The sequence below is a fragment of the Phoenix dactylifera genome, chromosome 1 (genome assembly GCF_009389715.1).
Source record: "Phoenix dactylifera cultivar Barhee BC4 chromosome 1, palm_55x_up_171113_PBpolish2nd_filt_p, whole genome shotgun sequence".
Lineage (NCBI taxonomy): Eukaryota > Viridiplantae > Streptophyta > Magnoliopsida > Arecales > Arecaceae > Phoenix > Phoenix dactylifera.
Window position 1 is genome coordinate 33,752,337 of NC_052392.1, and position 14,008 is coordinate 33,766,344.

The 14,008-nt window shown below is 40.9% G+C and overlaps 2 protein-coding genes across 2 annotated transcripts in view; one reads left to right on the top strand and one right to left on the bottom strand.

The window, feature by feature from the left end:
• The window catches only part of LOC103710945 (transformation/transcription domain-associated protein-like), a 62,814-nt gene extending 52,236 nt beyond the window's left edge, over positions 1–10,578 (top strand). The window contains exons 23-36 of the mRNA XM_008796878.4: positions 332–589; positions 669–1,025; positions 2,441–2,847; positions 2,934–3,363; positions 3,455–4,753; positions 4,844–5,104; positions 5,189–5,479; positions 5,582–6,061; positions 7,252–7,683; positions 7,823–8,101; positions 8,213–8,615; positions 8,712–8,860; positions 9,470–9,673; positions 10,212–10,578. Coding sequence (XP_008795100.2) covers positions 332–589; positions 669–1,025; positions 2,441–2,847; positions 2,934–3,363; positions 3,455–4,753; positions 4,844–5,104; positions 5,189–5,479; positions 5,582–6,061; positions 7,252–7,683; positions 7,823–8,101; positions 8,213–8,615; positions 8,712–8,860; positions 9,470–9,673; positions 10,212–10,331 — 5,370 coding nt within the window. The 3' untranslated portion in view covers positions 10,332–10,578. The remainder of the gene's footprint in view (positions 1–331; positions 590–668; positions 1,026–2,440; positions 2,848–2,933; positions 3,364–3,454; positions 4,754–4,843; positions 5,105–5,188; positions 5,480–5,581; positions 6,062–7,251; positions 7,684–7,822; positions 8,102–8,212; positions 8,616–8,711; positions 8,861–9,469; positions 9,674–10,211) is intronic.
• Positions 10,579–12,075: 1,497 nt separating this feature from the next.
• LOC103710946 (LRR receptor-like serine/threonine-protein kinase ER2) lies at positions 12,076–14,004 on the bottom strand. The gene has a single exon (XM_039132468.1). The coding sequence runs from the start codon at positions 13,568–13,570 to the stop codon at positions 12,341–12,343; it is 1,230 nt and encodes a 409-aa protein (XP_038988396.1). The 5' UTR covers positions 13,571–14,004; the 3' UTR covers positions 12,076–12,340.
• Positions 14,005–14,008: the final 4 nt, after the last annotated feature.

Here is a 14,008-nt window from a genome sequence, read left to right on the forward strand (position 1 = left end):
AGTTTGATAGTAATTGTTCATGCTATTGTTTTTCCCTTACCAGTTTGCATAGGTGGTAGTAAAATGAATAAGAAGAGTACTGCTCTGCTTTCTGATGCGAAGCCCAAACAAGAGCTTCCAGTTCAAAATTGGTCTCTAGTGCATTACTAAGGTGGACAGCGAGCAAAGGTGTCAGAACATAACACTGAAGTAACAAATTTAATATGCTTCCTATACTAAAATGGCTTCAATATACAACCCAGTTTCAGTTTTTGTTCATATCATCAATATTAGAATTTAGCTATTTATTTTATGAATGTCATTTTAAATTTTCACTTCATCCGAAGAACAGGTTGCATTGGTGATCGAACCTAAAGATAAGGAAGCTACCTCTATGTATAAGCAAGCTTTGGAGTTACTGACACAAGCTTTAGAGGTCTGGCCAAATGCCAATGTTAAGTTCAATTATCTAGAGAAGTTTCTTGGCAATCTTCCACCTCAGTCAAAAGACCCAGCAACTGCTCTTGCACAGGGCCTTGATGTCATGAACAAGGTCTTGGAAAAGCAGCCCCGCCTGTTCATCAGGAACAACATAAATCACATCTCTCAAGTAGGTTACCATTTCCCCTTGTTAATATGCTGATAGTAAACTTGACATATAGTTCATTTTGTAAGCTGCTGTTTTGCAGATACTGGAGCCCTGTTTCAACAGTAAAATGTTGGATGCTGGAAAGTCACTTTGCTCCTTATTGAAAATGGTGTTCACTGCTTTCCCTCTTGAAGCAGCTAGTACACCACAGGATGTGAAAATATTGTATCAAAGAGTTGGAGAGCTCATACAAAAACATCTTGCTGCTGTGACAGCTCCTCAGATATCTCTTGAAAGTAGCAATGCAAACTCAATGATAAGCTTTGCACTTGTTATCATTAGAACCTTGACAGAAGTTCAGAAAAATTTTATTGATCTGTTTATTGGCTTGTTGCTTCGTGTCCTTCAACGACTAGCACGAGACATGGGATCATCTGCTGGTTTACATGTCAGACAAGTATGGGATCTCTGACCGCAAGTTATGCTATAGAACTTGTTTTTTGCTCCTGATACCTTGTCTCTTCCTCAAATCAAACGTCAAGTTGTCCTTTTGCATTATTTCAGTTATTCATAAAGATTTTTGATTAGCTATTTATGCTTTAGTCATTTGTTATAGTTCGATTCTTGTTATGTTACTTGTTTTATACATCTGGAATGGAACTGAATGTTTAAAACTTTTCCAGATAAAATTTTAGAAGCCATATGGTATATCTCTTTGGTTTTAATACTTCTGTTTTCTTATCTAAATTGTCGTTATCCATACTTTGCATTCAGTATGTGCTTTATTATATCAGGATAATGATCCTCATTGTCTCCATTTGGAAAGCAGTAGTTATTTTTGTTGGAATTCTTTGTGGTGATTAACTTGTCAATGGAAATGATACTATGGTATGGTTCATGAAAGGTTTATACATTAGATTCGCAATACAGATACCCGAAGAAAATAGGTTGGAATTTGTTTAAAACTTGGGAGTATTATCATTACCTTTTAATTGGATGTATTATCATTACTTTTCAACTTGCATTATTAGTTTTTGATAAATTTGAAGAGTGACTTGTGAAACAAAGGATCAAAGAAACCATATGGCAGTTTGGAGGAAGCTTATGTGTATTGAGAACAGATCATACTACAGTACATATCCAACCTGTATTGAGGTGTATCAAGGTATGGACTGCAGTATGTAGTATGTTGTATCACCTTGCATTGACACCGTGAGTTGATACCCTGCAATATTTACTGTGGTGGCTGGTACAGCACATAGCATCTGCTAAAAGTAGGATCCATTTGGCAAATGGCAATTTTGTGGAGTCCCAATTTTCGACTAAATGTGCTACATCTAATGGTCAAATTGGGATCCTAGTTCTTGGTTTAAACCCTGATTTTGAGAAAGTTGGATTCAAGAGTGCCAAACTTAGATCTAACCCTGAAGCCAAATAAACATAGGAATTGTTCCATATTATTTATTAGCAAACACTGAACAACTATCTCTTCGAAACATTTCTCTTATAAAAAAAAGTTATGGTTATTATGGAACATTTATCTCTTTTCAAGCTATTAGCAACAAAATTAGAAGAATTACACATGTATAAGAAACAAAAAAGGAAAATTGGCAGAAATTGCACATGCAATCTTTGCAAATTCCTGTGTCATTCGGAGTAAATCATAATGTAACCTATGGATGTTTCTTCTACGGTATCATACCATCTGCTAGAATCTTCATCTGTCATTTTGATGTTTTAATCATCATTTTTCTATATAACTGTGTTATGTTATAATAAGTGGGTTATGATTTTCTTTCTTATGTATCTGCATCTTTTATTCTTATCATCCTATAGCGGTTACTTACTTGTGAGTTGTGACCTTGTTTCCAGGGACAGAGGACAGACATGGATTTATCACTAAATTCACGAGCAATCACTGACTCTGCTTTGGTCATCTCTAATATGAAATCCATTCTACAGCTTATTAGCGAAAGGGTCATGCATTCAACTGAGTGTAAACGACTAATGGGTCAAATACTGCATGCACTGCTTTCAGAAAAAGGTACAGATCCCAGTGTACTCTTGTGCATACTTGATGCAATAAAGGTTTGGATTGAGGATGACTATATGCACGCTTCATCTGGTGCTTCAAGTGCTGCTCTTACGCCGAAGGAGATAGTATCCTATATGCAGAAGCTTTCTTTAGTTGACAGGAAGAACTTCTCCCCTGCCATGCTAGAAGAATGGGATAAGAAATTTTTACAACTTCTATATGGGCTTTGTGCAGATTCAAACAAGTAAGCGATATTACTGACATTCACTGATGGTCAGTCTTTGCAGGATGATTTGTTTTCCTTTGTCTGACAATTTTAATGGTTTGCAGATACCCATTGCCCCTTCGCCAAGAAGTGTTCCAAAAGGTAGAAAGACAATTCATGCTTGGATTAAGAGCAACAGATCCAGAAATTAGAGAACGGTTCTTCTTGCTATATCATGAGTCCCTTGGGAAAACGCTATATGCGCGACTCCAATTCATCGTCCAAATTCAAGACTGGGAAGCTGTAAGTGATGTTTTCTGGCTGAAACAGGGCCTTGATCTTCTATTGGCTATCTTAGTGGAGAATGAACCAGTAACACTTCCCCCAAATTCTGCACGAGTACCACCACTCATGGCATCAGGGCCCTTTTCAGACCGTCCTGTAGTACAGCAACAGGTGTCTGATGCACCAGATTGTTCTGATGGGGTTTCCCTCACATTTGATACTCTTGTGGCTGGACATGCTCGATTCTTGACTGAGATGGGCAAACTTGAGGTCAGTTTGTTTTGTGGCTCTATGAATTTTTAATCCATGTATTTGGACTTTTTAGGGTCTAAATTTGTACTTTATCATGTCTGTCTTACAGGTGCAAGATCTTATGATTCCCCTAAGAGAACTAGCCTATGCAGATGCTAATGTTGCATATCATATGTGGGTATTAGTCTTCCCAATAGTCTGGGTTACTTTACAGAAAGAAGAACAAGTTGCACTTGCTAAGCCAATGATAGCCCTTTTGTCAAAGGATTACCACAAAAAGCAGCAGAGTAGCAGACCTAACGTTGTCCAAGCACTACTTGAAGGGCTTCATTTGAGCCACCCTCAACCTCGGATGCCAAGCGAGCTCATTAAATATATCGGAAAGACTTACAATGCATGGCACATTGCTCTGGCTCTGCTGGAGAGTCATGTCATGTTATTCACGAATGAAGCAAAATGTTCTGAATCACTAGCTGAGCTCTATCGACTTCTTAATGAAGAGGACATGAGGTGTGGATTGTGGAAGAGAAGGTCAATTACTGCAGAAACAAGAGCTGGACTCTCTCTTGTTCAGCATGGTTACTGGCGGCATGCTCAAGGCCTCTTTTATCAAGCAATGATCAAGGCAACACAGGGTACTTATAACAACACTGTTCCGAAGGCTGAAATGTGCCTTTGGGAAGAAATGTGGCTTCAATGTGCTAGCCAATTAAGTCAATGGGATGTCTTGGCAGATTTTGGCAAGAGTGTAGAAAATTATGAAGTCCTTCTTGATTGTCTCTGGAAGGTTCCTGATTGGGCATATTTAAAGGATAATGTAATTCCAAAGGCTCAGGTAGAGGAAACACCCAAGTTACGTCTGGTGCAAGCATTCTCTGCTCTTCGCGATAGGAATGCCAATGGTGTTGGGGAAGCTGGAAACATTGTGGCCAAAGGTGTTGAGCTTGCATTAGAACATTGGTGGCAATTGCCTGAGATGTCTTTCCACTCTCGAACACCTCTTCTGCAGCAGTTCCAACAATTAGTCGAGGTACAAGAATCTGCAAGGATACTTCTGGACATTGCAAATGGGAACAAACAACCTTCAGGTAATTCAGGTACCAATGCTCATAACGTGTTTGCAGAACTGAAGGATATCCTTGAGACATGGAGACTGCGAACTCCTAATGAATGGGATCATATGTCTGTCTGGTATGATTTACTCCAATGGAGAAACGAGATGTACAATGTTGTGATAGATGCATTTAAGGACTTTGCTCAAACTAATCCCCAACTTCATCATCTTGGTTACCGGGACAAAGCTTGGAACGTCAATAAGCTTGCTCGCATAGCCCGTAAGCAAGGCCTCTATGATGTCTGTGTAACAATCCTAGACAAGATGTATGGCCATTCTACCATGGAAGTGCAGGTGATAGTTCTATATAAAATTGCTTATGTTCCTTTTGCTTTTTTCAGCTTCTAAAAGATTCAATGTGAGAACTTAACCATCTACTTGCAGGAAGCATTTGTGAAGATAAGAGAACAAGCAAAAGCTAATTTGGAAATGAAAGGAGAACTGACCAGTGGCCTTAATTTGATCAACAATACAAATCTTGAATATTTTCCTACAAAACATAAAGCAGAAATATTTCGCCTCAAAGGTGACTTCTTACTTAAGATGAATGACTGTGAGAATGCTAACCTTCATTATTCGAATGCCATAAGCCTTTTTAAACATTTGTCAAAAGGATGGATAAGTTGGGGAAACTACTGTGATATGGTATGTCAGATTCTAACCTTTATGCATTAACTATCTGCATATATTTGAAGAAAATTAACTTAAGGTTTATGGGCTCCTCTGCAGATTTATAAAGAAACTCTTGAGGATCTATGGTTAGAGTATGCTGTGAGCTGCTTCTTTCAAGGCATCAAGTATGGTGTTTCAAACTCCAGAAGTCATCTAGCTCGAGTTCTTTATCATCTTAGCTTTGATACACCAAATGAACCTGTCGGAAGAACATTGGTCAAATATCTGGACCAATTGCCTCATTGGGTTTGGCTTTCTTGGATACCACAGCTACTGCTGTCCTTGCAACGAAGTGAAGCACCACATTGCAAGCTAGTTCTATTGAAAATTGCTCAAGTATATCCACAGGTAAATAACATATCAAGGATATAAGGGTGAAGTAGAGGTAGCAGTTTTTGATGTCCGTTGATTTTCTTTCATATACTTTAAACATTAAAAAATATTATGCAGGCCTTATATTACTGGCTCCGTACATATCTAATGGAACGTCGTGATGTTGCTAATAAATCTGAACTTGGTAGAAATATAGCATTGGCTCAGCAGCGCATGCAACAAGCTGTCTTGGGGAATAATGCTGGTTCGCATAATATGTCTGATGGAAATGCAAGAGCCCCCAGCCATAGTGGAAGTACTTTAACTTCAGAAAATCAGGTCCATCAAGGTTCCCACCCAGGTGGTGTTGGTGGTTCCCGTGATGGGGCAAATTCTCAAGGACGAGAACCTGAAAGGCCTGCAACAATTGAAGGGGGTGTTAGTACTGGATGTGACCAACCTCCACAAAGTACAACTGTCACAGAAGGCAGCCAGATTGGATTAAGGCGAAATGCTGGGCTTGGTTGGGTAGCTTCCGCTGCTAGCGCATTTGATTCTGCAAAGGATATCATGGAGACTCTAAGGAACAAACATCCTAATTTGGCTAGTGAACTTGAGGTAAGAAATCACTGCAAGTGTATTCTCTTGTTCCCTTCTGATTTTGTTCATCATTCTTGCACATCCTTGTTTTGTCTAAGCTGGCAGTTTAAAATCTTTGGGAATTCCAATAGAAATAATGTTTTATTCTTGTATCAGCATATCTTTAGTTTTGAATTAATTTTAATAGTATCTTCTTTTTGCCGCTAAAAGTTAGTGTGGCATTGACCTATTCTCTTAAATTTGGTAGCCAGTGTTCTTTGGTTGCTGTGACTATTTTAACTAGCAAATTTTTGTAAACTATCTTATACGTGGCTATTTTCATAATATTGGATGTATTATTTGGGAAAGCAGAATAATACCAGAAAAAATTAAAAGAGGTGACTGGAAAGAAATATGTACTTCTAATGAGGAGTTCTTTCACTTTCCGAGGAAGGTAGAAAGTATAATTCTTTTGAATTTGGACGGTGGCATATCTTGTATCTGTTAGCTTGTACAATGGTCTCAGCACAAGATACAGTAGTTTCTTGAATCATGGGTTACTGTTGAATCAGTTTTACTTGGTTGGAACTTGGAAGTGAGCTGTCGAAGATAAAGTAGGATGATTCAGGGGTAAAGAACTTTGACAACATAAGTGTTATAAGGAACTTCCCTAGTTAGTGAAACCACAACGTATTTGCGTAGCAATATTGACAATTGTGTGTTGTTTCTTCCCCGCACTATTTTACAAATCAATATCCATTAAGATCTTTAATTCTTTTTCCCCATATTTTCGCACAACTGTGCTTAGCAAAGAAGCATCATCATTCAACTCCATTTTGGTTGACGGAGAAGGGCCTGGGATCAACACTTGAAGCGATCCACTGATGGCTGATAATTCTTACAATGTTCCGTATAGAACTAAGAGGCACAACTTTTCACATTGTATCCAAAAGAATCCTATGTGGTTTAAATGCATAAAGCACATCAAGAGAGTGTTTTGAAATGCAAAATGTGCTGTTGTTTTATGTAAGGACAGTCATTTGTAGATTAATTAGAATATCTTTCACTTCTTGGAAAATGGCTTTTAAGTGGCTGAAAAATATAGCTAGCAAACTATCATGATTTTGATATGCTATTATTCACAGTGCCCAGCAGGTATCGAGGACTGCCTTCCAATGCATCTTTTTCTCTTCCTGATAATTTACAATCCTTTGAATTTTTCTTTCCAGAGTTTACTATCTGAAATTGGATCAAGATTTGTTACTCTTCCCGAGGAGCGACTTTTGGCTGTGGTTAATGCATTGCTGCATCGTTGCTACAAATATCCAACAGCCACTACAGGGGAGGTTCCCCCATCTTTAAAAAAGGAGCTCTCTGGTGTTTGCAAAGCTTGCTTTTCAGCAGATGCTGTAAACAAGCATGTTGATTTTGTAAGAGAATATAAACAGGAATTTGAGCGTGGTCTTGACCCAGAGAGCACAGCAACTTTTCCTGCCACACTATCTGAACTGACAAAACGGTTGAAGCACTGGAAAAATGTTCTCCAGAGCAATGTTGAAGATAGATTTCCTGCTGTCCTAAAACTTGAAGAAGAGAGTAAAGTATTGCGTGATTTTCATGTTGTTGATGTGGAAATTCCAGGGCAGTATTTTACTGACCAGGTTGGTTTGAAATTGCTACAATCGGCACTATATTCAGCTTTTTGTTGGTAGTTTTTGCTCTTAGTTGAAAACTTGAAACTTGAAAATTACATCTGTGCTTAAAAAGTGAATTAATTCAAGTTGCAATTTGTTTCTCCAGGAAGTGGCACCTGATCATACAATAAAGTTGGACAGAGTTGGATCTGATATTCCAATTGTGCGGAGGCATGGTAGCAGTTTCCGGCGCCTGACGCTTATAGGCTCCGATGGTTCCCAACGCCATTTCATTGTGCAGACATCATTGACTCCGAATGCTAGGAGTGATGAACGTATGCTTCAACTCTTTCGCGTACTAAACAAAATGTTGGATAAGCACAAGGAATCAAGGAGGCGTCATCTATCTATCCATACTCCAATAATAATACCTGTTTGGTCGCAGGTCTCTTCATGTTTACTATCACAATGAACATTCCATCTCTTTATTTTTTCCATGTATTCTCTTTTTTTTTCCTTCTTGGATTATGTTCTAAATGTGTCTGTTCTTTTTCAGGTACGAATGGTTGAGGATGACTTGATGTATAGCACATTTCTTGAGGTCTATGAGATCAATTGTGCACGGCACAATCGAGAAGCAGATATTCCCATCACCCTATTCAAGGAACAACTCAATCAAGCCATCTCAGGACAGGTCTCGCCTGAAGCAGTACTGGAACTGCGTTTGCAGGCGTACAATGAAATAACAAAAACCGTTGTTAATGACAACATTTTCTCTCAGTACATGTACAAGACTCTCCCAAGTGGGAATCATCTTTGGACTTTCAAGAAACAATTTGCTATCCAGCTTGCACTTTCTTGTTTTATGTCATACATACTGCGGATTGGGGGCAGGTCCCCAAATAAGATTCTATTTGCTAAGAACACTGGGAAGATATTCCAAACTGATTTTCATCCAGGTAACAGTTGATTTTTTAAAAAAAGAAAAAAATGTGCAGATGATCGGTACTTGTACACTTTTGTCTAAAGGCTTATTGCTTTAATTTTTCATGCAGCTTATGATGCTAATGGAATGATTGAGTTTAACGAACTAGTTCCCTTTAGGCTGACTCGGAACATGGAAGCTTTCTTCTCCCATTTTGGTGTGGAAGGTCTTATTGTATCTGCCATGTGTGCTGCTGCAGAGTCTATAACTTCACCCAAGGTGAGGCCTTATTCTGCTTATAATAGTTGATGGATGGTAATGAAAATGGTGAACTAATGCTATCTGGATCCATTAAGTAAATGAGTATCATAATACAGAAATTAAAGGTCTCTCTTTCTCTAACTCAGTAGCTACACGCAACTTTCCTGTAACAAGAGATCCCCCAGAAGTCAATTGTGGACTTATCCAAATGTAGAACTGTCATATGTTGGTCCAGTTGGTAAATGATAATTGATACAGAAATTCTACTAAAATACTAGCTAACACTGCATGCTCCCCCAAAAATGCTCTTTGACAATTAATTTTCCTACCAGCTTATTTATTTCTTTCATCTCAGATCTAGTGACTCAGAACTAGGACAATCCAAAATTCTATGGGCACCTTAAGTTCTCTTTTCCATGAAAATGAGATAACTCAAGATTAATCGCGTAAAGGAGAAGAACAAAAACAACAAAGGCTAAAAGTCATAGTTAAGTGGTAATTTCTGGGGTGTTGGATTACATATTAGTCATTTTCCTTATCGGACATGTTAATTGGTTAATGGTTGTTTGTCTATCAAATTTTTGTCCTGCCACTGTATGAGTTAAGTGCATGTATGTGTATTTCCAGCAAAGCCAACACATATGGCATCATTTAGCCATGTTCTTCCGAGATGAGCTGCTATCTTGGTCATGGAGAAGGCCACTTGGAAATCATTCAGCACCGCTAGTTGGTGGGATTAATCCTATGGACTTCCAGCAGAAGGTGACTACTAATGTCGATCATGTCATCGGCCGTATTAGAGGAATAGCACCACAAAGTGTCTCGGAAGAGGTAAGAACTTTGATGCCTTAGATTACTATGTTTTATTACATTGAAGAATATTTATAGTTACACCATAGGAACCGGGTTACCTAAAATAGGTGCCTTATGAAATGATCAAGTATGTAAGATTTAAGTTCTGGCAAGACGCAAAGTGGTGGAAGTTGAACGTTGATGGACCCAGTCACTCAATACCTGCTTGTAGAATTTGTTTTTTCTAGATGAAATTTGAAGGCCTTGGTTGTGATTTTGGGAATGATCCATTGAATTATATGGATCAGCATTGACTAATTGATGAGTCTGCACGGTCTTCAGCAGTTGAGCTGTATCCGTGCAAAGTTCTTGGGGATCATCACATTATGTGATTCCCTTTCGCTAATTAATTAAAAAATTGTTCAGTTCTGCATGTGTTTCTTGGTTTCGTTGAGCCCATAAAAAACTTATTTTGCGATTAAGTTTGGGTGAATGATGCAGCCTGTGAAGGTGCTTCCATAATCCGCTACTTATTCCTTCTATGTTCAGCATCATCTGACATGATTCTTTTTTTCAGGAGGAGAACAGCACCGACCCCCCACAGTCGGTTCAACGCGGTGTGACGGATCTGGTTGAAGCAGCCTTAGCCCCCAGTAGCTTGTGCATGATGGACCCTACATGGCACCCCTGGTTTTAACTGTATGTAGTTCTGAAAAAATATATATTCTCTCAGCAAGGCAGGTGAGGGGAATGGGAGCTATCTTTTTCTGCATCATTTCCTTGTAAATAATTGTACATAATGATCAGATGGTAAGCCTGATGAGTAATATTATCCAGGTTCATTTGACTCATGGTTCTGCTATGCATTGCCATGTTGTCAGTTAACGTTGTAATGGAAGTACACATCATCATTTTAAAGAATCCAGTGAGTTGTTTGGCTGTCAGTCTGATACAGGTAGCAAATATGGGATGCCTTCATGTCCATGAACCTTTAAAGCTAATGGTGCATCACATATGATCAATTTTCCAAAGAAATTAAATGTCTAACCATACATCGACGTCATAGCACTGCTCATCTAGTGGCTAAAATCTTGAACATTATAGAAATATAGAAAGTGTGCAGATGACGTCGTGGCTCTCCATCCCTTTTCTGTTTTTTGTTGTTGTTGTTTTTTTTTTTTAATCCGGATAACTACGTACCATGAGTGTTAGGTACAACCCATGCTTTCAGTCATTAGACTCAAAATAGAAGTGGAACTGTCGTCACCGATGAGCCATGTAGCATTAGCGAGTACGATGGAAGCATGGGATCCCCTTCCAGATTGGATGGCTGTGCTGAATAAATTCAGTAGTTGCCGCAAAGTGTCGTTCGCTATACGTCGGTTGAACCGGAACGCGCCATACTGAGTCCAGTTTGTTTTTTTGAACAAAACCGCCTGCTGCCTGTCGAGAAATCAAAGCGCAAGCATAGTCCCAGGATGTTTGGCAAACGTCTGTCCAAGTTTCCATGCACTATAGGTCTTTTTCCTGGATAGTAATAGGGATGACAGCCGGATGGATTTTATACGGTATCCAACCCATTTTGAATACATATTTTAAATCTGCTTCTCAAACAAGTATTTTTTATGTTTAATATTTTAATACAAATTCGATTGAGCTAGTGGTCGATCTAAGCACAGGTTTAATAACTATGCCTTAAATCCTTAGTTATATGTATCGCGCGCAATTTTGCATCATAAATTATGTTCCTATCCTTTATAATTATATAAAATTAATATTAATTTTCATCATTGTGCTAAAAATCTAGCTTATATCTATATTTTGATAGAAAATATAATTAATATTCAACTTGTATCTACATCCTAGGATAAATATGGATATGTTTAATATCCAATTCGTATCGATATTAGTTTAGAATAAATATGGATACTTATTTTGTTGCCTGTTTTATATCCGTATCCGTATTTTGTATTTGCTGGAAAATTATGTATATTGTTGCAATAGGTAGAAAAAAATAACCAAACGAGAAGAAAATTTAGCGAGGAAGCTACGGGAGCCACTGAAAGACTTTGAACCTCGTCCTTATCCAAGCTCTCCAAGTCACACAAGCATACATCACTCTTGTACCATCTTCTACCATCCTCCTTTAAAACCCTAAGAGAAGTCATTCTCAGTCTGGCAAGCCATAGTTCAACATCCTAAGTCTCATGGGCAGAGCAGCAACAACCTTCAAGAGGAATGTTTTAAGAAAACAAACAACATGATGATGAAATTTCCCAAAAAAACAAAAAACAAAAAAGCCAAACAAATTAAAGAACTGGAACTCAAACTACAAATTTTCACATTAAATCAGCCTACATAGCCCACCACAATTCCATCAAACTAATTCCAAATTCAACTCATGGCAGAGAATCACATATATAATACCAACACCCGCCAACTAAATCCAGCATTTCTACTCATTACAATTATACCATGCACATATCATTAAAATCACATCATTATATATAACTTTAATAACATCTTAACACCAACTTCACACAAAATCTTCACAATCATGCCTTATTTCTCCTCATCGTCATCCTTCCTCCACACCCAAAAAATACATCCAAATTAAATAAAAGAATAGTATAATAAGATTAAATTCTCTGTTGTTTTCTTCCTCTTTTGGTTCATCTTTTTTTTTTCTTTCTTCCCCCGTTTCCATCATCCCTGCCACTCCGGGCACTGGTCGGTAGGCCGGGTCTTCTGCGTGCCGGCCTTGAGCGGGCAGGGGGCGTCGACCGGCGGCACCATGCAATTATACTGCAAGCAAAGCGACGCACCGACCGGGATTGCCGCCGCCGGGCTGATCTCCACCCCGGTCAGATAATTGTGCTGCAGGTACAGCAGCTGCATTCCCCCCATCAACCCCTGCACCAGCCTCCCCGGCACCTCGCCGGTGAACCGATTATTGTTCAGATACAGCCTCCCCACCGCCGCCAGCTGCGGCGGCACCGGCCCCCAGAACCGGTTGTAACTCAAGTCCACCACCGGGATCGCCACCTCCGACGGCGCCGCCGACGGCGCCACCGGGCCGGAGAAGAAGTTGCGCTGCAGCTGGAGGGATTGCAGGGGGAAGGAGAAGACGCAGCCCGGAATGGGGCCCTCCAGCTGGTTCATGCTGAGGTCCAGGTAGCTGAGCCGGGTCAGCCGGGGGAGCACCCCGTCGACTCGGCCGGCGAGCCGGTTCGAGGAGAGGGAGAGGTACCGGAGAGCCGACGGCAGTGCCGGGACCGGGCCGGAGAGGTCGTTGTGCTTGAGATCCATCCGGAGGAGCGGCGCGGAGTCGGGGAAGGCCGGGATGGAGCCGGAGAGGCGGTTGTGGCAGAGAACGAGGTTGGCCATAGCTGGAATGGAGGGAAGGGAGGGAGGGATGGAGCCGGAGAGCTGGTTGTAGCTGAGGTCGAGAGTTCGGAGGCGTCGGAGGGAGCCGAGGGAGTCAGGGATGGGGCCGGAGAGGAAGTTCTTGCTAAGGGCGAGGAAGCGGAGGTCGGAGCAGAGGGAGAGCGAGTCCGGGATGGAGCCGACGACGCGGCCGGGTACGAGGGAGAGCTCGGCGAGGGCAGAGAGGCGCCCGAGAGCGGGGTCGAGGCGGCCGGAGAGGCCCGGGGACCCGGCGCGGGGGTCGCCGAGGGCCAGCGCGACGACCCTGTCCCCGGCGCAGAAGACCCCCGGGAAGCCGCAGGGGTCGCCGGTGAAGTCCCACCCGGCGAAGAACGCCGACCCCGGCATGTCCTCCAGCGACTTCCCGACCGCCTGCAGAGCCAAGAAGTCCACCGGATCCAGAATCGCCCATGCCTTCTTCACAAGCGACGACCCAGAAAACAACAACAAAAATACCAGAAACAGGCTACTAAAAACGCCGCGTACAACTGCGACGACTCCTTCCCCCATGACACCGCTTATCACTCTTCTCCTTCCTCAAACTACGATATATGGTGGAAGAGGGCAATGGGAGTTGGGATTTAAAGGAAAAGCAGTATATATCTCTTTGTGGGCTTTATCCGTGAAAGAATGGTGGGGACTGGGGATGGAGAGAGAAAAAGAGAGGGGGTTTTACAGGTTGCCTTCTCGTGGGAAGGCCGTGAGTGCTTTAATGGCGGAACAGCAAAGAAAGGAGAAGTTGGAAGGTGGTGGAGAAGACTTTGGCGAGAAGCTCCTGCTTTCTCTTCTATTTTTTTTTTGCCCTTTTCTAGCCTCTATTTGCTCTGCTTCTTCCTCGACTTGGCTTCTTGGTCATGATTTTGGCTTCCGAGAGAAGGCGAAATGAGCACTGCACTCATTCCCCCGAGTAGGAACCAGAGAGCGTTATTATTTTCTCTTTAATTTATT